The sequence below is a fragment of the Parus major genome, chromosome 7, assembly GCF_001522545.3.
Source record: "Parus major isolate Abel chromosome 7, Parus_major1.1, whole genome shotgun sequence".
Classification (NCBI taxonomy): domain Eukaryota; kingdom Metazoa; phylum Chordata; class Aves; order Passeriformes; family Paridae; genus Parus; species Parus major.
Genome location: NC_031776.1, coordinates 20,866,570 through 20,893,862, shown reverse-complemented (window position 1 = coordinate 20,893,862; position 27,293 = coordinate 20,866,570). Strand labels below are relative to the sequence as shown.

At 37.2% G+C, this 27,293-nt stretch overlaps 1 protein-coding gene across 9 annotated transcripts in view; it reads left to right on the top strand.

The window, feature by feature from the left end:
- SLC4A10 (solute carrier family 4 member 10) overlaps positions 1 to 27,293 on the top strand; it is a 171,431-nt gene that overhangs the window by 133,904 nt on the left and 10,234 nt on the right. For all 9 annotated transcript variants that reach the window (XR_004498203.1, XM_015634510.3, XM_015634509.2 and 6 more), the window contains 12 exons: positions 129 to 229; positions 1,626 to 1,800; positions 1,986 to 2,119; positions 3,214 to 3,459; positions 15,037 to 15,142; positions 17,771 to 17,932; positions 18,177 to 18,290; positions 18,804 to 18,965; positions 21,563 to 21,814; positions 23,051 to 23,119; positions 25,388 to 25,561; positions 26,187 to 26,309. Coding sequence is in view for 8 of the 9 variants with exons in the window: in XM_015634510.3 (XP_015489996.1) it covers positions 129 to 229; positions 1,626 to 1,800; positions 1,986 to 2,119; positions 3,214 to 3,459; positions 15,037 to 15,142; positions 17,771 to 17,932; positions 18,177 to 18,290; positions 18,804 to 18,965; positions 21,563 to 21,814; positions 23,051 to 23,119; positions 25,388 to 25,561; positions 26,187 to 26,309 (1,818 nt within the window). In the remaining variant the exon portion in view is untranslated. The remainder of the gene's footprint in view (positions 1 to 128; positions 230 to 1,625; positions 1,801 to 1,985; positions 2,120 to 3,213; positions 3,460 to 15,036; positions 15,143 to 17,770; positions 17,933 to 18,176; positions 18,291 to 18,803; positions 18,966 to 21,562; positions 21,815 to 23,050; positions 23,120 to 25,387; positions 25,562 to 26,186; positions 26,310 to 27,293) is intronic.

The following is a 27,293-nucleotide window of genomic DNA, read 5'->3' as shown; positions in this document are numbered from 1 at the left end:
GTAACAGAGCAGCTTATGAGGAGGTTATGTTGATGAATCTTAAAGTAAATTTTTTATGTTTAAGCTTTTAACTTTCAGAACCTATTTCAGTGCTAAAACCCCTGAGAAATATCTTTTCCTTCTGGTAGGAGAAGCGTAAGATCCCAGGAGTGCCAAATGGAACTGCAGCCCACGGGGAAGCAGAACATCCTGGGGGACACTCTGGACCAGAATTGCAACGCACTGGAAAGTTAGTGAGAACATATTCAAAATCTTAAGTGTTCAAAGTGATGTTCAAAAGGAATCACAAGGGTCTGGTCCTCTCTCAGAAATGTCTTGGCACATGATTTCTTTCAGGCATTTGTCCTGATTTGCGTGTGCTGTGTAGCTGAAGAGGACAATTCATGCTCGTCTGCAGAGAGCAGGAGAGGGCAAGAGGGTTTGAGTTTCCTAATTGTATTTATTGCAAGCTCCTTTCTCTAATATTTACAAAGGGAAGACCTCTCTTAAACTTGATTAATGTTTTTTGGTTTTGTACAGGATGAAGTAAGACTTGGTATAGTATTGTGCCATATATTATGAATCCTTATTGCTGTTTTGTAGTTGAAGTTCCTGGGTTGTACAGCTCTAGAATTTCTTTTTTACCTCAGTAAGCCGTGATATGTCCTGGTACATGAGGCTGTGGTTACCCTGGTGGCTGCAATATACATCAGAATGAAGAATTTGTCCCAAGGAATACTTGCTTTATCTCATCTAATATGGTGTGGTGTCCATCAGCTGCCAATGGCTGCCTTGGTGCAGTATAGTTAGGCAACAGATGTTTCTTTTACTTTGCTGCCTCCTGATATTTAAATATTTTCCCTACCTTTAGCATGAAGCTAAAGATTCAGCTGCAGTGCTGGTGTGCACTGGGGCAGAGGAGATGATGGCCAGTCTGGCTGGAAGTTGTTCTCTTACCAGAGAACGTGCTAATTTACAGCTTGAAGGATTGTTTTAATATTTAGGAGGTAGTAGCACTACACCTTCTTCTTTACCTCAGCAGAATCTGATCCACTGTGTGCCTGTGAGGAAAAGAGCATTGTGGGGTTATTTACTCTAGCTGTATGGTATTTTGTAAGGGAGCGTCTGTTCCTAAATATTTGATTATATTTGACACAGTGTAAATGACAAAAGATGACAGCTCTTGTCCTTGAAAAATGGTAGCATATACTCATTTCCATCATCAAGTGTATTTAGGAACAGCTTCTCAAATAAAGAATGTGAAGCTCTATATATAAATGTGTGGGCAAATAGCACTGTGATACGTCTCTAATTAAACAAATACAAAGAATTATTTCATGTAATAAACAGTTTGACTTAGTGCATGGGAGCAAGCAACTGTTCAGAACTTTGGAGTATAGATGATTAGTTGAAAAATTTATAAAAGAGACAAGGAAATTAATTTGCTTTAAAACCACAATAATTTCCTGGTTGGAGTTACAAAGAAAGGCTTCCTAAACTTATTTTTTTATGAAGGGTCAAACATAAGAGTATGTATCATTTGATCAGGGAACAGTAGCTTCTCTGCAGTGTGGTTGAAGCAATACTGTAGAAGAAAGTTTTGTATGCCACCTTAATTAATTTGAGCTCTTCTATGTTTTCTTTAGATTTTTTGGAGGATTAATTTTAGATATCAAAAGAAAAGCTCCCTTCTTCTGGAGTGACTTCAGGGATGCTCTCAGTCTGCAATGTCTGGCATCATTTTTGTTTCTCTACTGTGCTTGCATGTCTCCTGTCATCACATTTGGTGGTCTGCTGGGAGAAGCAACTGAAGGTCGTATAGTATGTGTTAAATCTGAACTTTTAAAACAAACTTACATTCCTAGTTTTGTGGTTAGTATTTTCTTACTGTTGCATGAATCACCTTTATATATTGGTGTTTCATTGTTTAGAAGGCTACGGACTAAGACATTACAAAAAGAACCTGTTTGAAAATTTATGGACACTTCTCTCTGTATCATATTCAGAGTGCAATAGAATCGCTGTTTGGAGCATCCATGACTGGAATTGCCTACTCTCTTTTTGGTGGACAGCCTCTCACTATACTTGGCAGCACAGGACCAGTTTTAGTGTTTGAGAAGATCCTATTCAAATTTTGCAAGTAAGTGAAGATCATGACATTCATCATCCTTCATTTGTTGTGAGATGAAAGTAGAAACACCTGTCCCAAAGCTGAAATCCTAAACAGTGCAATACAAGATGAATTGTTGCCTTTATCATGTTGCAGAATCCAAAAATTATGCAGTGAATTGGTAATGCAGAAAGGTGAATATTCTTAAATTTTACGCTTTTGTTGCTTTTAAACTCTCCTTCATCCCTTCCCTCAGCAGCTTTGAAGGGAATGACAGCTTCAGGATGTTTGTGGGGGGTTTATTTGGTTTGTTTTTTAATTTTATCATTCTGTACTCTGAGACAGTAAATTTAAATCAGTGGTTTATCTCATCCCTCACTTGAAAGGTGTTGCCTCTCACCAAGAAAGTAAGTGCAGTAGAAGTGGTGTCCTCTTTCAGTAGTCACTAATACAGACCATGCCATTCCCTCACCTGGACAGAGGCAGTGAAGTGTCACACCAGAAGAGCCACATTTAGGCTAAAGTGCTCTACTTGACATGTCTCTGCCACACTGTGGGTAAAAATGATGTCTCCATTTGGAAGCCATCATGCTTCTCTGCTCTCCAGTCTGCTTTCCTCATTGCTGTGACAGGGACTTCTGTGCAGGATCTCCTGCACACCACGGAGCAGGAAACCTCGCTTAGCACTCAGATTTTCTCGCACCTTCAGACAGACCTTTCAGTTTTCTGTGATAATGTCACTCGGTGTGTTTGGAGCTCTATTATCATATGCAATAAGCTTACAGAATTTTGATGAAAGTTGTTATAGCTACTCTTTCACAGCTTAAAAAGAAATTGGCAGGTGTTGGCTGTTCACAAAGCAGGATATGGGATAAAGAGTGAGTGGACCTTATACACTTCATGTGTGTGACTACTCACAAAGCTGCTCGTGTGATCACTTAAATGGAGATAGAGCTTTGTGTCTTGCTAATTGGGGGAAGAGCTCTGGTCAGGAGGTGACTTGATGGGATCTTCTGTTCACAATAAGTACATAATTTGTGATTCAGACTTTTGGAGCTGCCTTGTCTCTATTCACTGTGGCTGGACAAAAGGTTCAGTGGGCTCAATTCTTTTCTTGTTTTTAGAGAGTACGGATTGTCATACCTTTCTCTGAGAGCCAGCATTGGGCTGTGGACTGCAATCCTGTGCATCATCCTTGTTGCAACTGATGCAAGCTCCCTAGTCTGCTACATTACCCGCTTTACTGAAGAAGCCTTTGCTTCTCTTATCTGCATCATTTTCATTTATGAGGCCTTAGAGAAGCTGTTTCATCTCAGTGAGACGTATCCAATCAACATGCACAATAATTTGGAGCTGCTGACAAAGTACTCGTAAGTAAGACTTCTTTTGTTAAACTGTTAGGTTTTTTTTTATTTTCCATAGGTTGTTTTCTCTGCAAGGAGCACAGCAGAAAAAGTTTGCAGTAGTTTGCAGCATGTGGAAGCTATTCAGTCATTATGCTGTCTTATGGAAGTAGTAGTTATTGCAGGGATGTGTAGAAGCAGGACACATTTACTTAAGATAACTAACAAATATATTTCCAGATTTGAGGTTTGGAAAAGCTTCAACATAATTAACTTGGAAATGCTAGATTAAAAATAGGACTTAAAGGGGCCTAGGTTTTATGTCTCTATTCATTTTTATTTAATGAGAATTAACTCATGGTCTCTTCCTGTAACCTTTTACTTACGATTTATAATGTTTAATGGTAACAGGGTGTTCAGGTAATGCTTGTATATCATATTTATCTTGTTTTGTTTTGTTTTTCCCAAATTGAAATATTCACCTTTCTAAAAGGTTATAAGCTGATGTGCCTCCTTTGTTTTAACCTCTCTGGCATTTAAGGTCCAAGCTTAATCCACAAGAGCTGAAGTGGATTTGGAATTGTTAGATGCATCTCAGTAGCTCATAATCAATTTGTTCTTAATACAAAGATTTTAATCTAACTCCATTTAAACAGATTTACTTTATTGTGAAGTTCAGACAGATACTAATCTACTTGGAGAATAAGAAAGTGAATCACTTTTGTCAATATTATTTCATAGAGAAGTAAAGTCTAAACATAGACCTGTTTCTGTGATATGAGAACAAAAATGTTCTAGCAAAGGACAAGATCCTAGTCTGTCCTGAACCCAGTTAAGCTTGGTCACATCAGTAAATAAAATGTCATTAAAAACCATTTTCAATGAAAATCCCTCTCCAGAAATGTCTTTATTTTCACTGAACCCATTTGAACCCTCTGCATGAGCTGGGTGGGGCCCTAAAGCAACAGTGCTTGAACAGTGCCACATCTTCTGTTCACTGGAAAAACAGGAGTGTCTCAACCAAATGTCTCATTTGCATTTTAAGCTGGGAAAAACAGAACACAGCAACAGAGAAAACATTTGAGCTTTGTGTATATTACCACTAGAAAAATAGTTAGCAAATCCTGAATCTGAATGTACATTATACACCTTAATACACAGAACAAGTTAAATTAGAGAAACTATAGTTCTGCTGTGGCATACTCCCATCATGCTGAAAATATTATTATTCCTCTCTAATAGCTTAATCAGTAGACAAAGGAATATTAATTTGAAGAGAAAGCAACAGACATCAAGAATAGACCACGCACACAGTTGAGGTTATATCCTCTTATTTAACTTTATCCACCTTCTACAAAGTAGGTATTTTACTCTGAAGACCTTCATATAGCACAGTCTTCATGGATTTTTTTCATTTCCTTTACCACTTAAAAGTAGTTGTCTCAAAGGAAAAGAAAAAATGATGTCCTCCTATCATTTTGAAAATCAGATGTTGAAATGCTGTATCAAGACAAAAAATTATTTAGAAAACATTTATCACGTGAAGCTGAGATATTAAAATCTGTAATGAAAAGCATGAACACAAGTAGGTACATGGGTTTCTGGGTAGATGTATTTGTGGTTAGCTGAATGCCATAATATTGCCAGAGATTTCAGAGAAATGAATTTAACAGTCCTGCTTGTAGGGGTACAGTCGTAGTTATGTCTATATTTTGTGAGAATGTTTTCTCATTATAATCCTTGTGTTAACAAATAAAGGTTTTTGAAGGGTGGTGCTTTGAAAGGTGCTGCCTGCTCTTGGTAACTGAGCAATGAGTGTGAAACATGCAGAGCACACAGAACAGTAAAAGAGCAGCCTTTGTCATCCTCCAGTTTCACCTGTTGATCTGCCCTGGCTGACAGTGGTAGAATACCAGCACAACAGTTCTAGATTTTTCAAACATAACTCCTGAAAAATAAGTGTCTTCCAGATGTTTGAAAGAAAGATTTCACCACAGCCTGGTGTTTTCAAACACTTATATCAAAATTATTGGTATCACTGATATGAAACTTATTTGATAGAGTGTTTTTGTAGTTATTTGAGTTTATTAGTTTGCACCTATGTTGTCAGTTATTTCACTCTGAGTAGATAGTACAAATAGATTGCCTTTTAAACTCTTGTATTACACCTCACATTTGGAACTTATGCTTTATTTTCTACTTTCAGCAGGCTCCTGTTTATTATCAATCATGTCCATAGCCCCACAAATAGCAAAATGCTTAGCTGTTGACATATAACTCTTATGGGATGGGACTTACATCTTTTTAATTTGAAACTGATTTTTAGAAATGGCAGTGTACTGACAATCAATGTACGTTGATTATCTTGTAAGAAGAATTTATCTGCTGCTATCCAAGGATCTGCTCTGAACACAGCAAAGGGCTAATTCCAGCCTCTCCTGTTCTTGCCATTCCTTTCTCTTTCATCTGAGATTTCTTAGTTATGCAGAACTAGTCCCAAAAGATTGGGAGAATCGAAAGATATGCTCAGTTGCAACTACTCTACATCAGTTGCCTGAATCAGCTGCCCAGTGCTGTCACAGCAGATGTGATGCCACCTGAACTCCATGGGCTTTCTGTGCAAAGGTGCACATCTTAGTCTTACTCTGTCCAGATACAGTGGCCTTTTGCCCAGAAGATGAGATGTCACACCATCCCTGTAAGGTCATCACAAGACATTTCAAGTACTCTCAGTCCCTGTTCAAATGTCTGTACCCAACTCAGTTCCAGAAAGATAAGAAATTAAAAGATGGATAAGCATAAGAGTTTACTCAAAATAAAAATCTCTCTTTTGTGTACTTTTTCTGTAAAGTTGGGAAATATTTATTTCACAAGGAATTCAATTTTCCTGCAACATCTGATTCCAGTCCTACTTGTAACAAACTTGGACTGAAACTGGTCCTGTCCTTAAAGAACCAGCATACTCTGTTACAGAAGCTAATTAGTATCTGCTGTTTTGCTAATTAAAACAGCTGTTTGCATTTTCCTCTTTGGGGATTTTAAAGACCAGTTTTTAATTGTTAGTAAAGCTTTGGCAGGTCTTTAATTAGCCATGGGTGATCTTCAAAAGGTTGAGCAACTCATTTGTCTTTGAGTGCTAAAACAAAGCTTATGTAAAACTTTATCTTGGATCTGCAATTCTATGCTAGAAAACTCAGGTTATACTGTAAAATTTCTGTCTTTTCTGTTGCCCACTTCAAAAGTTGATGATAAATTGTTCAGAACACTGAATGTATTTGAAATTTTCAGTGTATAGTGTGGCCCAGCTATCCTCTTTTCTCTCATGGGCTTTCAGAGGATGTTCTGATGTCCACAGGTAGCCTGTTTACATGCCGGTACTGTTCCTTTGCCCTGGTGAAGAGATGAGTTTGACCCAGGAAAAGTCATTGACATTCTCTTAGTGCTCTCTTTGGAGTTCTAGAAAGACAAATAAAGTAGTAATCTTAAATAGTTGGTATTTAAACCAGATTGAAACTGTATTTCAAGTAAGAAAGAAAACCCATTCTGTATTTTTGGTGGGCTTGAATTCTATTACAAACAGTCTCTTTTGCAGGGATTTGATGTGAAAGACTCCACTGCATGCATCTCTTTTATTTGAGAGTACAGGAGTCATTACTAATATCTGCCATAGTACACCTTAGAAGACTAGAGGAAAAACATTCAGAACAGTTGTGACTTTTATTTTTATTTTTTAGTTTTTAATCAAGCGCACCCAAATATTTGAAAATCAACTGGAAGTCCTCCTAAAATATTTCTTAAAAATTATATTTAGCATTTTACTGTTTTAAATAGAAGATAGGTTTTGAGTTTGTTATAGAATTCTACCTCAAAAATACAAAAATATCTTGTTCCATGATCTAATTATTATAAAACTAGACATGATGCACTTTTTACTCTTATTTAAATTTTATTTTTTACTCTGTACTTAAATATTACCCCTGATCTTTACATGAGCTACTTGCAGGAAAATCCATACACCATTTACATGTAACTTTTTCTTAAAACACCATATTTTTGATATGGATGATGAAGAATAAGGCATTTAAGTGATAAAGGAAGGACAAAGGAAACCTGACTTTCAGTGTGGTACTGTGCTTTATTTTTTTATTTTTAAACTCCATTGTTTTGAAGAAATTTGAATAGAGTAGCTACATTGTTTATTAAATTAAGTACAAATACTTCTTGATCAGAGCTTTTCTATTTTTTTTTATGTGACCTTTTTGTATTTGTCATGCCATTAGCATTTGTAGGTTGGCATAGCAACTCTCTTATTTCTGCACTCTCCTCCTCCTGTTTTTTTCCTACCCTGGTAGCAAATATATTTCCAGTTAGTGAAACCTGTCTGGAACACTGATGCCCATCAGTTTTAATGTGTATGTTAAATATTAGATTTTTTATTTTTTTGCTAGGGAAAGAGAAACCCATATTGGAGCAGATAAAACCCACTGTTTTTAAAAGGATAACAGAATAAGCATTGTGAATGAAAGGAATGTGATTTAGAAAGCAATCCAGTATTCTATAAAATACAAGAATTTTAAGATCATTATCTTAGAATACAGAAGTTCAGTTATTTCTCAGGGTGAAGTTGCTTAGATGTTTATATACCTTTTTTGGTATATAAAAGAATTTCATATACCTTTTCGGTTTTTATTAATTCTTTTTTCAAAGTGATGAATTCATGTTGTTTTAATAATTCTTTACCAGAAGTTACTCAATTATTAACAGATTACATTGAATAATTTTAAAGTGATTTCTTGGCATAGTAATATGCATATTGCAATCTGTCTTGGTATTGACATGCACTTAAGCATTAGGAGTAGAAAATCCCACTCTGATGTAATTAGGGAGCCAAGATCATGTCAATCTCAGTATCATTTCAGCTATAGAAACCATTGCTTCTAGAAGGCATTGTGAAGATTAGTTTTGTGCATACCACTGTTTGCACAAGCAAATTTTAAATCCTCCATTATCTATAGAAGTTAATCTAAATACATAATTATTGGATGCAAATTTGCATCCTTAATTTACATCGTGTGTCCCTTAAGCTGCAGGTGGAATGAGAAGTCAGTGATGATGAGCATAGTATTGCTCATTATGGTCCCAGGCATGTGATTGAATTCCAATTCCTGTAACAATTTCTTTGAAGTTAGATATTAATATAGATTTTCTGTTCCCCTTTATATTTTTTTTCCTACTGTTAAGTAACTGTGCCATATTCTGTGTGTCCTTCCCCAAGAAAATCCCTCATCTTCCCAGGACCGTGCAAGTACCATCACTGAGTTTAACTGCTGTTTCCCTTTTGCTTCTTGACAAATCTTGGAATCCAGGCTTTCTTTTTCTTTATTTTTTCCAAGACTTCTCCATGCCTGTCCAACACAACTGACTTGTTTGTCTCTCTCTCTCTCCTTCATTTGAACCCAGAAGGTGCCCACTTTATTTTATTCTTTCCTACTACTCGTCCCCTCCACTTTGGAAATGGATCTCCTTGTTACGCAATTCTCTACAACATTCAGTTTGTAGTTGAGAGCTGATCTACACAGTGCCTTCAAAATCTAGGAAGCCTTACATAAAATCCATGGGTGGTTTTGTTGCAGTACCTTTATGTGTATTAATGCATACTGTAATGTATTGCAGTAATTATTTCTGTACCAGCACTATACTGAACCTCTTCTCAAGTGTATGCGTCTTAACTTTGGAAGCAGGTTAAAGTGACATCCTAGAAATATTTCACAGTGAAAGCTTTCAGGTGAATTGTCAGTATTTCCACCACCCCCATCCCCCAAAAAAGAAAACACCCACCAAAAAAAGAGTTACATTGCTTTTCTGCACAGGAACTTCTGTGTGTGGCAGTTACATACCACAGTGCTGCTGTGAATGCATGGACTGCATACTAGATACCAGATAGCTAATAAAACCAAACCTTCAAGGTTAACAAAGTTCCACTCTGATTATAAATGTATTTTCTAGACTTTTCCCCTTGACAAAACACCATTCTCCTCCTGATGTGCTATCCAAAGGAAACTGATTCTTTGAGATTTCTTCAGTCAGAAGAAATCAGTTCCCCTTCTCAGATTTATCATTTCTTCTCTGTGAAACCATTGTGCTGCTGAGTGCATTGTTTAGGTGCTTTAATAGGCTTTTCTGTTTTCCTTCTGAACTTAACCAACTAAACTATACAGACTTATAACCTCAGAGAATATATGTGGATGCCATGTGATGTTCGTGACTGTCAGAGATGGGCCACATAACTTAATGGCCGTAATTCAGGATGGCAGATCTCATAAATAAATGAAGAAAAAAATCTTGCCTTGCCATGACAGCTGTGCTGTGAAAGGGTTTCATGATACTGAGAATAGAACTTAACTGACAAGCCCATTTTCCATCACTATTAATTATTTTCTTCCAGTCTTTTCTCCATTGAGACTTCGATTTAGTTGCTATGAAAGTTGGGATGAGAAGGAATATGGTAAATATCATGCCAGGGATATACAGGTATTGTAGGTATTGGAAGATATCATTTTATGATACTGTTGTTGTCCTCTTCCCATAGAGGTTGTTAGACAAACAGCAGGATTCTGTGAATGCCCATAATTCACAAGAAAATGGTGTATTTGGAGAAAATGAATAATAATGAATAATATAATGAATGCATAGCATTCTGCTATTAATATAATTCAGCCTTGTAAATGCAACGTAAAGAATACCTACACATATACCTTACTTTGAAAACAAACCTAGTGATGTTACCTTCCGTTTCATACTGTCATCTTCCTCTGTCTGTTATGTGATCAGTGCTCAGAGTGTCCTCTGTGCTAGGGGAAAACCTTCCTACTCATACTACCAAATATGTGCTCTGATATTCAGTGAGACATATTGTTTAAACAAGCACATTTTGCAACTTATTTGTCATACTTGCCTCTAGTTTTTTAAGTATTATAAATATTCATATTGAGCAAATCTCATTCTCAGGCTATCTTAAGTGAGCCAGAAAGGCATTTTTCCCTTCTATGAAGGGAAAATGGTATATTGACTAATCGGGAAGAAGCTGCAGTTGCATCTTTTATAGATCATATCCTTACCTAGTATAAATAGGTGTAGCTTGCAATATGTAAATGCTGGAAATATAAGAGATCCAAACCAGTGTCTTTTGAATTGTATATAATTGTCAATAGTAAGTTCCTCCTAGTCTTGAAAACAGCCTGCTGAAAAATGGCAACTGCCAAAGGATGAATGGGGCTCTCAAAGGGAGCTGCACCGTTTAAGGGTGTTTACACACAAAAACACTGAGGCTCATTTTTGAAGCTGGACTGGCACCATGCTGCATTAAAGTCTGTGTGGGGAGCAGAGTGTACATGACAGAGTAGAGAAGAAAATGGTGAAGAAGCAACCTGAAGAACAAGGGGTAAAAGGTGGATATTGTAAGGACTAGACTGAGGTTAATTTGAACTCAACAAATAAATGTAGGTAATAAGTTTCTTGTTTTGCAGTTAACAGAAAATTACAGTCCATAAAACCATAGAAAGTGGCTTTAGTACAGAACCTTTCACCTGACTAGTTGTTGAGCAGCCATTATATTTATGTTTTATTGCTAATCTAAAAAGGAGGGGGAAATATTTCCCAACTTGACTTATAAAGTGACAGATTTTTAATTTGCTAACCACTGTTCCCTTTCCCATAGTCCAAAGAAAGATGGATCATACAGACAGTCTTTTTGGTGCTGTTAAGGATAGTAAGAACTGTTCCTTTTGTGGACGAAGAACACTGCTAGTTGTCTGAGATTTCCTGAAGCTGCTGCTGTCAAATCCTAGCTCTGTTCTCTGAAAACAGGACAAGTTGTAGATGTTGCATGCAGTGAAGTTAGGATGGCTGCCTCTAATTAATGAAGTAAAAGAAATTGAGACTTGTGAACCAAAACCTAAGACAGGTAAGAAATTGTGGGAAGTTTGGAGGACAAAGAATGGAAGTGGAATACTGTTACAGTTGAACTGGTGCTGAAGATTTAGCTGAAATTTTGATCCTCCTATAAAAGAGAGAGAGGTGCAGGCTCCAGGGGATACCAACTTGTCGTGCAGTCCTAAAATTTATTATTTCTAATCTACCTTTGTTCTGATTTGCCAGAGATTTCTTGAGCACTTCAGAAAGTGTATAGGCAATAAAGACTCCTTGGTCTGGTTATTGTTTCTAGCTAGCAGATTCAGGTTGTTACTCTTTTATTAATCTCATTAGTAAGTTCTAATCTTACAACAGTTCTGAGTTGTGTGAAGACCATCTTGTCTGAAATGGTTTATTTATCTACCTCAGATGTATAATCCGCTGTTTATGAGGTTGTATTAGATTTTTAAATACCATAAAAGAAAGCAAGCTCCACTGATATCTATCTAGCTGCAAGATACAGACATTTTAAATACAGGTAGGGACCTCTGACTGGATATCTAGTGCCATTTTAGATCTCTCAGCCTCCAGCTGCTTTGAAAACAAAGGCATGAGTTAATGAAGATCCTCTCATATGTGCTAACTCATCATGGATGTCACAGATACCATGGAGTGTACAGTCATCCATGCTTAAACATCTGAATTGCTACCAGGAGTTCAGAATGTCTTGCAGTATCCAAAAGTGTAAAGATGAATAATGAATTACTTCTGTCATCAGTGTGATGAAATGGATGTGTTGAGATTGGCAGCAAAGATTGCCTCCCCCCTCCCTGTGACACCTATGCTTTTTCTACCACAACCAGTGTCAGATTCTTCCCTTCCTGTATTCTTGCCACGATGAAAGAGAATCAAAATAATTCTTCTGGATCTTTTAACATCAGGAAGATGATTTCTGACTTACCACTCAAAGGCACAAGAGTACATTGCTGAGTTGGTACTGTATTTAAAGCTGAATATATTGCTTAGAAAATACAGGTGTTTGTATAGTCTATTACTCATTTGGTAATAGCATAAACTCCACATGGATCCCTTGTCATGGGCAAGCGCTCAGGACTTTAAACAATTTCACAAGAATGTAAGAGCATTTGAACCCCTAAGAAAAAATAATTTTTTGCTTATTCCAGCCTTCTGAGTAATATCTTATCAGGAAAATAGAAGGACGTGTTAGCTATTCAGTGTATTTTACTTTTCTGGCTAAACTACTCAAAGTGAAAATGGCAATGAAAGAGACTAAAATGTTAAAAAGATTGAAGTAGGAAGCATTATTTCATTAATGTGAGATTCTCCTCGCAGGTCAGTTATGTTGGGAAATAGTTATCATTGAAGCAATTACATCTGTTATGAAATGACACATTTTGGTAGATAATGTTTTTGTTTTGGCACTGAATGGTAACTTCATTTGTGTTTTCTGGGATGGACAGGGACTGTTTTACTATCTCACAGTTCTATAATGTTAAGCAATTAGTGGGATGCTGGAAGACAGTAATACCATGAGACAATCTCACATCAAAATGTCAGTGTTGCCAAAACACATAGAATATTGAAAGCAATGTAATGTTGTATATATCAAAACACTGAGATCATTGAATGGTCTTCTGAGTGGAAACAGGATCTGATCTCTACAGCTAGTGCCTAGTTCTGCTCCCATTCAGTGACAAAAGCTCTGTGCAGGGTGATTTTGGTCTGTGTGGGTGTAGTTCGTGCAAGTCACTTATTTGCTGATGATCAGTCTGCCATTGCTAAATGCCTGTGAAACTTGGTAAAGACCAGGCTGGAATGCTGTGCAGGAGGAAAGTGATACCACTGTAGAGATAAACAGTGAACTTACCTGAGGATGATTCACCTGAGCTGTATTAAACTATAGCTTCAACTGTCACATTTCTGAGGAAATAGAAATTTTGGCTCCTCTAACCTTTAAATGTAATTTTGCAGTTGGCAGCAAGTGTAGCTGTACCATGTAGTGCTGGCGACAGGCAGAGTGTTCCCTTCTAGCGAGGAGGTGCCTGAGTGAGCAGCCCAGGCTGCCTTGGCGCGCTGTAACCAAACCCCGGCCGGTCCTGGCCCGGTGTGTGGCCGCTCTGCGATCAGCAATGGACAGCGGGGGCCAAGGAGCTGCTGTGCTCACAGAAAACAGCAGTAACCTGACACAGCCACCTCTGCATTGCTGCATGAGCATCCATATCACCCCTTGTGATACCTGATGTAGCCATGCTGTTCATTGGCTTTATTCTGCTACTGTAGCTCACTAGTAGTGATGTGCTTTGTTGTGTTATTTTGTAACATGAACTACGCATTGAACTCGCCTTCATTCTGCACTTAGAGCCTGATCCAAGGTATATTAAATATGTTCCAAAGATCCAGTCAAGGACTTTTGGCTTTTCTTTTTGTTCATGGGCTGTAAGGGTTTATCTTTCTTTTGTAAATAGCTGCATTTAAAATAAAAGCAAGGAATTGCACAAAGACAAGCTGCATCTCTCCCTATCTATGTATTAAATGCAGCTGTTGTCACATGTAATATTGTAATTGAAATAGAATGTGAGTGCTGTGTCCTCACAATGTAGATGGTAGAATTTTTTGTACAGAAAATCATACAAATCCAGATGAGTATTGTCATTTTGTGGAAAGAAACAGCCACATAGAAAATAGATGGCGTAGGTAAGTGAATAAACTGATACTCTGCTACAGCTGTAATGCAATTTATGCTCAGTAGCTCTGCACGCGATAGTCAGATGTTATCCTGTCCCCAGCTACTCCTGAAAACTTTATCAGAGAGTACACAATTTATTTAAAGTCATCATAAACACATTAAAATACTAGCAGGCTAGATGGTGCTGTAGATTATTAAAGTAGGATTAATTTAAAGCGTATTGCAAAGCACACTTGACATCTTGGATCCTACAGAGTATCCTGGATGTTTTGAAGGCTTTGTCAAAGAAAAAGCCTCCCACAGTTGCTTCAGAGGCTTTAAAGACTTAATTTTGATTTTAAATTACCTATTTGCAGTATTGTCCTCCTACACTGCCTCATCACATTTTGCATGTTAAAATCCACAATTTAAAATGAAAAGTGTGCTTTTACGGCAGCTGTGGGGAAAGGGAGAACAAGGGACGCAGAGTTCAGAGAGCCCTTGGTTCTGGTGATCCTGACACTCAGAGCCCTGCCAGTTGACTGGGCAGTTTTGCATGCAAAGGCTCTTCTCTGTCTGGGAAAGAAAGAGGTTACAGAGAGTTTGTTATTTGAGAAATGGATCAGCCTGGAACTGTACATAGCATCTAATATCCACATAGAGAAGTACTAGCTGTAAGAGGGTGGAACAGGAACGACATATTCTCAGTATTAAATTGTGCTCAGAAGTATCAATAGGCAAGGAAGGAAACAGGTGGTAAAACTTACTGAGATCAGTGGTTTGAATATGTCACGTTACATACTATATATGCATATGCACCTCACAGCAAGTGATACTCTAGCAATACCACTAGCTACTGAACTGCTTCAAAGCATGCATTTACTGAACTCGTTTGAATTAAAATTATCTGGCAATGTAGAGCATAATTTCAGTGTATCATAAAATTGATAATTTGGATTAATATCTGAGATAACTTTAATTCTTAAAGAAAAAAAATTTCTTTTCAGATGCAATTGTGTGGAACCAGAACATCCTAGCAATAAAACCTTACAATACTGGCAAGACTACAATATATCTGCATCTGATGTACCATGGGGGAACCTAACTGTGTCAGTAAGTAAATTTTGGAACTTAATAAATTAAGGCATAGGCATAAATAATTTTGTCCATCTTACTGCAACAAATATATTAAAGAAATATTTTTTTTTCTCATATTTGTTCAAACAAGTAATGAAATATACTTAAAAAAATTAACATGCACTTTATAGCATTACCTCCTTTTGTAAGCTTTTTTCAGCCTCTGATACTACACATTAAAGCAAGTGTGTGCATTTTGTGCCCTGCTTTGGAACCTTCTTGACACACTAGCACAGGAGCTTGGCTGAGATTAAGTCAAACATGTCAAATGACAATGAATTTGTCCTAAATTCTGCCAGATGGCAAAACCAAAGTTCCCTTGTGTAGAAAGAGTCAGAAGCATTTATTTCCTCTAAAACACTCCTGCAGTAGTTCAGGCTATAAAAAAAGGGGATGGGGAGAAATTTTGTAACATTTTCTCTTCAGTGACCAGTTTTTTCTTTCATAAGCTCTGTCATTTTTTCTCAGGGAAGGAAGGGGATAAAGCTGCAGTTCAGCGGGGCTTGCGTGAATGTGTAGCAAGTTTCTTTACAGTAGAATTTTCTATATTTAAAGGATTTATATAATTCAAGTTTGCCTTCTTCCAAGTGACATTTACAACTTGGTTAAAGTGTTGTGTTGAGATTGGGCCACCACTTTTTCTCGCAAATGGATCATTTCATTACACAATGAGAATTGAGTGCAAGAGACACCAGCCAGAAGAGATAACTGAATTAACCAAATCATAGGCATAATCAAACTGAACACTTGAAAACCAATCCAGTGGACTCTCTCCAGAAGATACTGTTCTTTTTTTTCAAAAGCAGGAATACAGAAGAGCTCATGTTAAGCTGTCTTCCATGGCTGTTCTTTCTTGCTTCCACGCCTTGCTCTGAGCAGGGACTGCTCCTCAATTCTGTTGGTGTGGCAACAGCAGAAAGAAAGTTGAGAACTGCTGGCCTGAGGGATTCCAGCAGTCCAGAATGAATATTCTCAAAATTGCAGCACACTCTAAGAGCATCTGTGCAGGGGCAGACTCCTCCTCTCACTTTCTCAGATCTCTGACAGTGTTTTTCAGAGTACATTTGCAGCTGAGGAGATTTAAAATAACAGATTTTGTTTTAACTATAAATGTATAAGACTGGCTGCATTATATAAATCCCTTAAAAACTTCTGTGAAAGCTTGTTACCAAAACTTGAGTTTACATAGGTAGCAGTATAACTGACCAACATTTCCCATGAGTCCCTGTAGCTGCCAAAGAAATAACTGAATTTTTTGTACTTTGGTGTTTCTATTTCTTGCAAGCATCATCAAGAAACTTCTGTTCTAGGGAAATGAAGTAAGAGATTAGACATTGCTGTCTGTAAATATTTGGTCAGACTCACCCCATTATGTCTCTTTTACTGCTCATATCTTCATATATTTCTTGTGTCTATTTGAAATTTTTCAGTTTCTGAAGATCTGAATTCTTGTTCTCTCTTAAAACACAATGATTATTTTTTGCTATCTAGACAAACTGAGTGTGAGCAAAGGATTTTGGACCAAGTATGGAGAGGATTTTGGACAAGTGTGAAGGGGATTTTGATGGTGACAAAATCCTCTTCAGGAGGCATATGATGAACTTCATCCGAAGTTTACTGTTATACCAGTATAAAAAGATTTGTACTTTTCTGTCTCACAGTCATCAAATAGAAATTGTGTTTTTTCCCAAGACAATCTTTTTTCAAAGCTGAAATGTCCCATAACATGGTATTGTGCAGTGAATGTGATGAGCCAATGACACACTTGATTTAATACAAAAAAATCCTGATCTGGCAGGATATTTCTGCCTGGAATCCCTGATTCTGGGTGCTGTATTTCGTTTTTCTTAGTAAGTGTGGATGTATTGGGAACGAGAAGGAAAGGCTTGTGAGCTGGTAGCTCCCAATTCTAGAGCTACTCTATGATTTTAGACAAGTAAGGATAGTGGTGTAGAAGTACTGGAAATGCTTTCTACTGCATCTGCATATTGATAATAAATTATATTAAATATAATTGATGTTAAAGATTTTGGGTTTTCCGGCATTTTATCAGATCTTTTTTTAAGAGAAAGACAATTTGCAGGATGTGCTGCCCCCGTGTGGTATTAAATGTATTTGGCTCCTTTTAGGCCAATGCCACACATCCTAAATAGCTTTTTCTTCAGTCGCTGGGTCTGTGAAGTGAAAATAAAAAAGCAGTTCTTGGGAATGCACCAGGAGCAGCCTTTCTCTTTGTGCCTTTTGAACTTTGCTTTCCACACTTGGAGAGTGTTAGTAAGTGTAAATCTGTATTTGTATACAGAAAATAAGTCAGTGCGCTTGCTGAGTTTGAAAAAACAGTTTTTCTCTTAATGACTTTATTTATGATATGTCTCAGTGACTTCATCATTTAATATGGCAAAAAGAGATTCCTTTAAGAATTTTTCATGCAGACTAGATACACACATAAAGAGTTATAAGTCTTAAAAGAATAAATATCTAAACATTGTTTTACTGTTTCTTCTAGTAATACAATTTGCTTGTAATTTAGGAAAGAAATTGGAAAGAATATGTTAGTGTTAGTGCATAATTTTTAGAACAATATTATTTTTCTCTCCCTGATAGGAATGTAAAAAGTTTCATGGTGAGTTTGTTGGACGAGCCTGTGGACATCATGGCCCTTATGTTCCAGATGTCCTCTTCTGGTCTGTCATCTTGTTCTTTTCTACAGTAACGCTCTCGTCCACACTGAAGCAGTTCAAAACCAGCCGATACTTCCCAACAAAGGTGTGTGCCAATATTTCAATTAAAAGTTGTCATTAGTCATGTCTGAGTATGAATTCTGTCTGCATTGTCAGTTAACTGCTGGTGAAGTAGACAGTGCATCTTTCCTCTGTTGGAAACTTGTATCAGAATGAGCGTGGTTTTAGCAGTAAGCTAAAGCTGTAAACTATACTAAAACACTGAAGAAAAATCTTAAATCATACCTGAATATTTTAGTTAAAATTATCATTTCTCTCAATAATTGTAGGTACGCTCTGTTGTCAGCGATTTTGCTGTCTTTCTCACTATTTTGTCCATGGTTTTAATTGACTATGCCATTGGAATTCCATCACCAAAACTTCAGGTTCCAAATGCTTTTAAGGTAAGTTGTCAACAAATTGAGCTGCATTATCATTTTGCAAAGTAATCCACTATGATGGGTTTATAATTTTTTATTATCATCATCATCATCAGGGAATAGTGATGCTATTTTAAATTTTTTTGAGCTCACAAGGTATTATGCAACCGCTCTGATTTATGAATCATGTAAATGAACCTTTCCCATCAGGCCCCTTCATGCTTCCTGATGTTATCTCTGCAGAGATTAACAAGGTTCAAATCACCCAAATCATAGACTCCTGTAATGTTCTGGGGCTTCCTCCAAATTTTGGCTTTACTGAATCTAGTGCAACCAAGCCTGTAATAATCTAGATGATTTTATTATATATAATTTCTTGGTTTGGCATCAGAGGAAGTTTAGGATGATTTTTTGTGCTCTACATAGGCTGGTTTTAAAGGAAGTCATATCCTAATAACATTTTGTGTGTATTGTTGTGAAATTGAAATGTAAATAATCCGTACAGTTCTGACTGGCCATGCTTGACTGTTTTTATAGCCCACCAGAGATGATCGTGGCTGGTTCATTACTCCTTTGGGGCCTAATCCTTGGTGGACAGTGATAGCTGCTGTAATTCCAGCCCTGCTTTGTACTATCCTAATCTTTATGGACCAGCAGATCACAGCTGTCATTATCAATAGAAAAGAACACAAACTAAAGGTATTCAGTCAAAATTTATACTTTCACTGTTGTTTTCTGCTTCAGATTATGTAATGTGCACCAATCTACTTGAGTATGCTAGTTTGTTATATATTATATGTAACCTCTTTAATTTTTTATGCTTTTTTCCTTTGTTGGTCTGTGTAGTACCTGTGTCCTGTGTCAGTGATCCACTGCCTTACAGAAGACTTTATGAATGTCATTTGGAATGCAGATTCTGAACTAAGAAAGTGCTACTTTCTGTGCTTTAGTAGAAGTACGATTCATTCACTTAAAGAAAAAAATACCTTCAAGTTAATAATCTCCTTAAATACCACAATATTAGTTGCCTCCTCAGGTATTGACAGGGTTGTTCTACTGGATTGGATTTCTAAAGACTACGTAGGGGTTATTTTGTAATATAAGATTTTTTTTTCCCCTCTCTTCGTCCTTCTCTGTGGTTCTACCCATCCTTTTTCGTAATGCCCTTCCTATGGCAAAGAAGGGAGAAGAATAAAACGGAGCCTTAGAGGCACAATGGGTTCTTAAAACAACATAGGACAACTTCCTGCTCTGTTCTTCAACACTTTAGTTGCCTGCAGATGGAGAGAGAAAAAGGGACATCACCCCTCTGAAAAACTGTTGGGCAAAATCTAGCAGCAGGTTTCTGTACATGTATATGCAGCAAGCTTAGGCTTTTTTTTGACATACTTTTAATAAGCAGCAATCCAATCCCAAGTTGCTTTAGCAAATGCATTTGCAACCTTCACTTTGCATTGCCTCTTCTTGGATGATTGTGACATTTGATATGTTCTTTTTTTGCCCTCTTTGTCAGCCTGGCTCTTCATGTCAATCCATAGCATTGCATGTGGTTAACTTGACAGATGCAGGAATTTGCTGCCAAGCTTTGGAATGTGTTTTTTCAGCACTGGCATCTGGGAGTCAGATGGTCCTCCTGGCTGCCCCCTTGTCTTGCTGCGTTTTAGTTTTGCTGGGGTCTGGTGTAGCATCACCTGTTGCTATGCTTCCTTTTCTTCCCATATGTCAGGTTCCTCAGATCATGTATGAATGTGAGGAAATGCTCTCGGATTCTGTATGCATTAGCAGATACATTCCTCATAAATGTGTCAGAAGGTAAAAAAAGGTGTCTCTGTTAGGATTTAGAATTAAACTCTTTCTTTGAGTGCATTGTGCCTGTAACTAATATCTGTGTTTGACACATCTCTGAGTTTGTCAAGATGTGTCTTGGAGATAAGACTCATAAGCACTTTTGGGGATTGAGGGAAGGTTGCTAGAGTTGATTCTCTTCATTTTCTTTACTTTCCCCCCTTTTTAAATAATGTAAGCAAATAAGATGGCATTTTCATTTTGATATGTGGCTTACATTTTCATAAACCCAGACGCTTCCCATTTTAGAAGTAAAAGTTGTCTTCATAAAGAAATGATTTGTTTGCTTCCAACTCATTTTCCCCTCTTTTTTTATACTTCCCATAGCAAATTCTGGATAGTGCACATTTCAGCTTTTGGCAGTCTCTGTAGCAAACCCTTCCAAGTTTAGTTTAGTTACTTTTTTTATGTCAAAAGGCATTTGCATGGGTTTACAGGCAAAATTATGGTTCAACATATTCACATTGTTTGCATGAACATCGCTGTTTCATCAGACCATGACACTGGATTTGCTGCCATATTGCAAAGTTTTGTGGATGTGGCTAACTACCTGACTTTTTGAAGAAAAATAGCTTGAGCTGCTGCTTGCAGCTGTGAGGGGGTCCTGGATACTTGCTAAAATTGAAGTGAAATATCCCACTCAGCTATGGTAGCAGATATCTATAGAACCAAGCTTGTTGCATTGATGCATTTTTCTTTTTCAAGTAAAGATTGTAATTGCACGTTTTAAAATTTATCTAAGATTTGACCAAAGGGTTTTATGCACAAAAACAAACCATTATCCACCTGTTGGTAAATTTATGTATCATTTCACCACTACAGAAGTGATCCAAACCCAAAGGTTTTGTATTAATTTTTCATATGTCTATGATGATGCTATGTTTGAATAAGAAAACCGATAAAGCAGTACCTGATTTTATATTTTAATTTAATGTATCTTACTTTACAAATGTCATGGATTTTTATGTAGGGAGCAATAAAAATACATACTTTTCCATCTCTTTGTAAGGATGGATGGAGGGTGCACTAAGGTTAGTGCAGTGGGAAGCAGGCAACGCAGCTGGATATTCTGCTTACTGTTGCCCACGGAAGAGACTTCATTAAAACAGAGAATATATGAATTTTCCAGTGTCTTAGCAGTATCCATTTTATAAGCAGGAAAGCTGTTTGGTCCCCATTGTAGAGTGGATTTGTGGTACACTTAACTCATAACTGGAAGGAGTACAGCAACACTGAGCACTGAGTGTGCTCTACACAAGTTCCTCTTAGATAACAAGTCTGCCATCCCTAGTGACCCAACCTGGATAACACATAGAAGGAAGCTATTTTTTTAATATGAGTCTGAAATTTTTAATTGTCTCTAGCTGTTCATTAGGAATACCTGCCAGGAGTGTTCTCCTTAATTCAGATGTCATTTTACATCTTCTTTCCATCCTTACTTTTTTTAACAGAAAGGATGTGGATACCACCTCGACCTACTCATGGTGGCAGTGATGCTTGGAGTGTGCTCTATTATGGGATTGCCGTGGTTTGTTGCAGCCACTGTCCTCTCTATTTCCCATGTGAACAGCTTAAAACTGGAATCAGAGTGCTCCGCTCCAGGGGAGCAGCCAAAATTTCTTGGAATCCGGGAGCAAAGAGTCACAGGGCTCATGATTTTTATCCTTATGGGCTCATCTGTCTTTTTGACAAGTATTCTAAAGGTAATTTGAGGAAGTAAGGGAAAGTTAAAGAATACTACACTGAACATTTCACTGTTACTGTATTACTTAATGAATGCTCTTTCCAGGGACATTACTAACTAGCATAATGTTACTCAAGGAGAGTCTAAAGTGGAGTTCTAATTTTGCTTCATTAAGTTCATAGGGATTTCTAGCACTTTTTAAATAAAAACATTTTGATGAAAATCTGGCCTGACTGAAGTTAAAGGTAGTTCTGCCACTGAGCTGTAGTAGATGAAGATTAACGCTTTGTCAATACTGTGGGTCAGTGGCAAATTAAAATGAAATAATCTCATTATACCAATTTAAAATTTATTAAATAATTTAAAAACATTTTATGGTTTCTGAGTAATTTAAAAATATTTTCACAGTTGCAAGAGAAGTTCTATGGTTTGTTTCTTGGAAATGAAAATGATCTCATGTTTCCTGCATACTCAACACAGCTCACCAGTGTTCTGAAAAAGGGTCTCTAGTTACAGGCATATAATACCATCTATACACTTCTTACTTTTTAAAGAATTATCTGGCCTCTATGAAACCAGTGAGAGTTTTGGCACGGGTTTTAGTTAATCCAGAACTTAGTCTTGCATGTTGTCGCAGTGAAGGCAATAAGCCCTTAAAACTTATACTTCCCAGCAGTATTTTATTAAGTATATCATAAAGCCTTCACTTTGAAAACACACACACATTTTGTGTATTTAGTATTTTTACTTTCTTTTCTGTGGACATACTTGTTAGCCTACACAGTATATGCTGAGAACCTGAACATTTAAAATAGCCTTTAAAAAAAAATAAATCATTCCTTAGAGTCATTCACCCATTTTTAAGTGCTTACAGCAAAAAATATTACTTTTAGCAGTAAGAAGCATTTTGCGTCTCTTGAACATTTTTCTGAGCAGTCTTTAAAGTAAAGAATTTAAGTATATATTAAGGCTTTCATGTTTTTGTGTAGTTCTGTTAATTTTATTAATAGGAAATTAAGTATATTACAATATAGGGCTGTGAGAGGAAAATAAAGCTACAGAGCCAGATTCTTCTTTTGCTTTATACTCTGAGAAACATTATTAATTTATAATTGACTCTGAATTTACAACTTGTCTGATTAATGCAGGCATATGGCACTTTGTGTTTCAACTGTTTTGAATGTCTTTCTAGAAGTATTTAAAATTGTTAAGTAGTATTTAATATGCTCTTCCTTTTCTCTGGTTGTTTGTGCAGTTTATTCCTATGCCAGTACTTTATGGAGTGTTTCTTTACATGGGTGCTTCATCTCTAAAGGGAATTCAGGTAAAATGGATTTATGATGAGTCTGTTATTGATAAATTTTCTATAAAAAATAGAGCTCTTATTATATTATTTAGCTTTTGTGTCCGATCTTAAAGGAATGTTTCCAACCTTAAATTTTTGAAAGTGACTTACTTAAAAAGGAAAATAGATTCTCTCTAAGTAGAGTATTCCCTTTAGGTAATGTGATCCCCCTTTTTTTTTTTTTTTTTCCTATTTTTTGTGTACTGATTTTTCTGTTCTTTCTTGTTTTCAAGGGAATTTTGCTGAGCCTAAAAACTGAGTAATAATTCAGGAGCTGTTCCCTCTGTACTGCCTCCCCATTCCCTTGCTTGCATGCTGCCTATTCCAAGTTCCTTTGCAGGGCTACACTTACCTTGAACTTTGCCATTAGGGCTAACTTGTCCTAACATAAGTGAAATTTTGAAGGTCTTTCCTGTGCAAATAAATACTCCAGGCAGGGCAGGGGAACAGTTGCAAGCCACATTACTTCAGGGATGAAGGGTCAAGTCTAGTGGAAGGGCAGCATTCCTGCCATGGCCTTAAGTAGGAGTAGCTGGCAGAAGCCGGCATTCCAGCGTTCAGGTTTGGCTTCTGTTTCTGTTGGCTGACTGCAGAATTAAATGGCAGAGTGTCAAATTCTTAAGCCCACGAGGCATTGACACACCTTCTGAGACAATTGAGAAAGAGCAACCACACGGTGAAAACAGAAGTTATACTGTGCAAAAGGTCAAATACAAAAAGGAAAGGAAATCTCTGATTTTTTTTTTCATTATATTTGGTTGCAAGTTACCTCCATTTATAGTCAAAGCTGGGAACTTTTTTTTTTTTTTTGACTGGTGCTCTCTATTCAGAGACTCTTCTTTTATAATTTTGCCTGTCTCATCCTTTGGGTTGATATTCTCAGAAGTATAGTTTGGCTTTTCTGAGGTTTAAATAATTTCAATTTAATATGGTTCAGCTGTTTCTCAGAACAGGGGTATGAGAAAGTACGCTACACTATTGAGGAGTGTTTTTAAGGCATGCTGAAATCTGGCTATCTTTACTTGGAAAAGTGATAGCATCCCCCTCCTTATCTCCCTCCCCCATGCTGGGACAAGGAATGGAGATTTGATAAGATGGCTTTTGTGGGAGGATGTGCTTTTTGCTGTTTCTGTGAAAAAGAAATCTGCTCAAATCTGGCCAAATTATAAGCCTTTAAAAAAATGCAGTTTGCACAGGCTCAATAAAAATTTCCAAAACTTGACATTGCTGAAGGCTGTGTGAATATAGCATGGCTCATCCATGCAGGGAGAATTGATGTATCACCATCATCACTGTGCCATGACATAAATGTCTCAGGTCAGTATGGAGCCAAATAGACCTGAAAAATAGGAACCTCTCACATAGATTCCTAGCAGCATGGCAATCAGCTTTCTGGCATTCATTCCTTTTTTTTTTTTTTTTTTTTTTTTTTTTTCTTTTCTTTTTTTTTTTTCTTTTTCCTTTTTGTTTCTGGTTTTGTGAATAAAGTGAAATATGGAGAAGAAAACAGCCTGAGATAAAGTGTCTGGTGAAGTAAAAGAAAAGTTTTTCATTCACAGGAAATAAAAGACTGCAGAGGTCTCTCCATGAGCAGCATGTTATGTGGTAAGGGAGGCAGAGCTCAGTTGTTGAAAGACGAGTCTGGGATGTATTAGGAAAGCAGTGTGATGGTGCATATGCCCAACAGGTTCAGCCAGCTTCCATTCAGTTGGATTCACAATTGTTTCATGACCACTCTGAAGTCTGGCTTTGCCTGGTGTTAAGGAGATCATGATTAGCAGTATTGCTTCAAAGTAACCACCTTCTTTGTGTGTAACGATGTGTGTAACATCCAGTGGACAGGGGTTTCCTGCAGGATGGCAATATGGAATGTAATTCAGTGGAATCCAATGTCTCAGCACATCTGCAGTACAACCTAGGGAGACACACGTGTATTAAAATGGAAAGGAACTGAAGTATGACTAACCAAGTAGTTAAACTTTGCCTAAGTGACACATTTCCCATTCATACTCTGGGGCTCAGGGGCTGGAAGATGAGTCCTTTGCCACTGCTAGACTAGTTATATTAAAGGCTTATGATTGTAACTGAGGGAGTCTCTTCTGTGCTGCTGAAATGATGTTGGTTCTGCCTTTAGAGTAACAAGCCAGATTCTTTGGATATTCAGGAACTCTTAGGCAGTGCGTGAACGCCAGAATAGATGATCCTACACCTCATTTTGATCCAAACTTTTAAAATTTTCTCTTTCAGCTTTTTGACAGGATAAAGTTATTCTGGATGCCTGCAAAGCACCAGCCAGATTTTATTTATCTAAGACATGTTCCTCTTAGAAAGGTCCATCTCTTCACTATAATTCAGCTGAGTTGTCTTGTGCTTCTCTGGATTATAAAGGTTTCAAGAGCTGCCATTGTCTTTCCTATGATGGTATGAACTTTTTTTTTTTCCTCCTCTAAAAATCCCTTTTCACTTGTGGATAATTATTATTGAAGAAAAAAATAATTTTGGTCTGTTAATTATAATATTGCTTTGATTCTGTGTTCAGGGACAATTTATAATGTATTAAGTAATGAAAACTTTGACATTAAACATGTTTTGAGTCCTATGTGTGGATATTCCAACTTATAGTCTCTTAGGGAAAATTACTGTCGTAAAGAAAAAATACTGAATTTTATTTGTTATTTTTTATTTAAGGAATATTACTAAATCCTGTAACAGAAAGAACATTCACTTATTAAGGAAGACTGTTTATTGAACTGAGAAGCCTACAAGTTCTGTGTCTTGAGAGAAATAACGATGGTTTGCTGCTCAAATGATTTCTCTGATGATTCTGTGACTAATAGAAAATAGAACATATTTACTGACCTCAGTGAATGTTAAATGCTTCAAGCCATACTATGTGTGAACAAAGGAATAGCAGCTGTTAGCTTACTCAAATTAAAAGATAAAATTTTAGCTACAAACTGGTCACTTTTGAAAGAATTTTTCTACAAGTGTATTTGTCAGTTTTACCTGCTTAATTTCCTAATTCTTTGAATTAATATCTTTGCAGGTCCTAGCTTTGGTATTTGTCCGAAAACTTATGGATTTCTTTTTTACCAAGCGGGAGCTCAGTTGGTTAGATGATTTGATGCCTGAGAGCAAGAAAAAGAAACTGGAAGATGCTGAGAAAGAGGTGGGTCATGGTTTCAGGTTTTTTTGTGTGTAACAATTTATCAATTTCTCCTTTGGACATTTAGAGAAAATTCTGCCAGGCACATTCCTTGCACCAGACAGACTTGTTAACAGTATCTAAGAGTAATATTGTCATATTTTGTGTAAGTGCTTTTAAGGTTACAAATCTTAAGGTGGGGATGTAGATCCTTAGGCTACCATACTGTCATATAAAATACTACCCACAGTACTCCTGGGGATTGTTTCTGAGACCCACTGATGGTGTGCAGGGATGAACCTGCAGGAAAGCCCTCAGATCCTAGCCCTGGGGCACTTGGATGCTGCACTGGACAAGGTCTCATCCCTGCAGGAGATGCTGAGGAGAGAAGGACAGAATGTAAGGCCTGTGGGTGTCCCAGCTGCCTCTGAGCCTTACACAGGGCACTTACACGGCATCACTGAGTGCCCCTTTGTGCCCAGCAGTGTTGTAACCCTGTGCAGTGTCCCAGTTACACTCTGGGCCACAGCTGTCCTCCTGCCACTGCAGAAACAATTGTCTTTGTAATGAAAAGGTCAGTGACACTGCTAACCCTATTAACCAAATGCTCAGATGCTGACTTGCATCCTGTGGCATCCACCCAACTGGCTGCTTCAGATCTGGACTCCTCATCTCCTTTCAGAGAATGCATTTTCAGATAATTCCCTAACTTGGAAATTATCCCTGAGACGTGATCCAAGACCAGTGAAATGTGTGCCTTAAGGATTCCCATTAGTAGCTTTATTTGCAGAAATAGGACACGAGCTAATAATTTGAATGTGTAACTGTACAAACAAGATTACTCTGCCTTTAGGATTGATTCTTCTGTGGCCTTTGACAGCTCCCTACCTCATCTGTAACCTGAAGAACTCTTAATTTCGATTTTCTTGACACATTCAACATACTGTCAGGGAATATATTTTGGGGAAATGATTTTACCTGTAAGAACTATCAAGATGATTATTTACT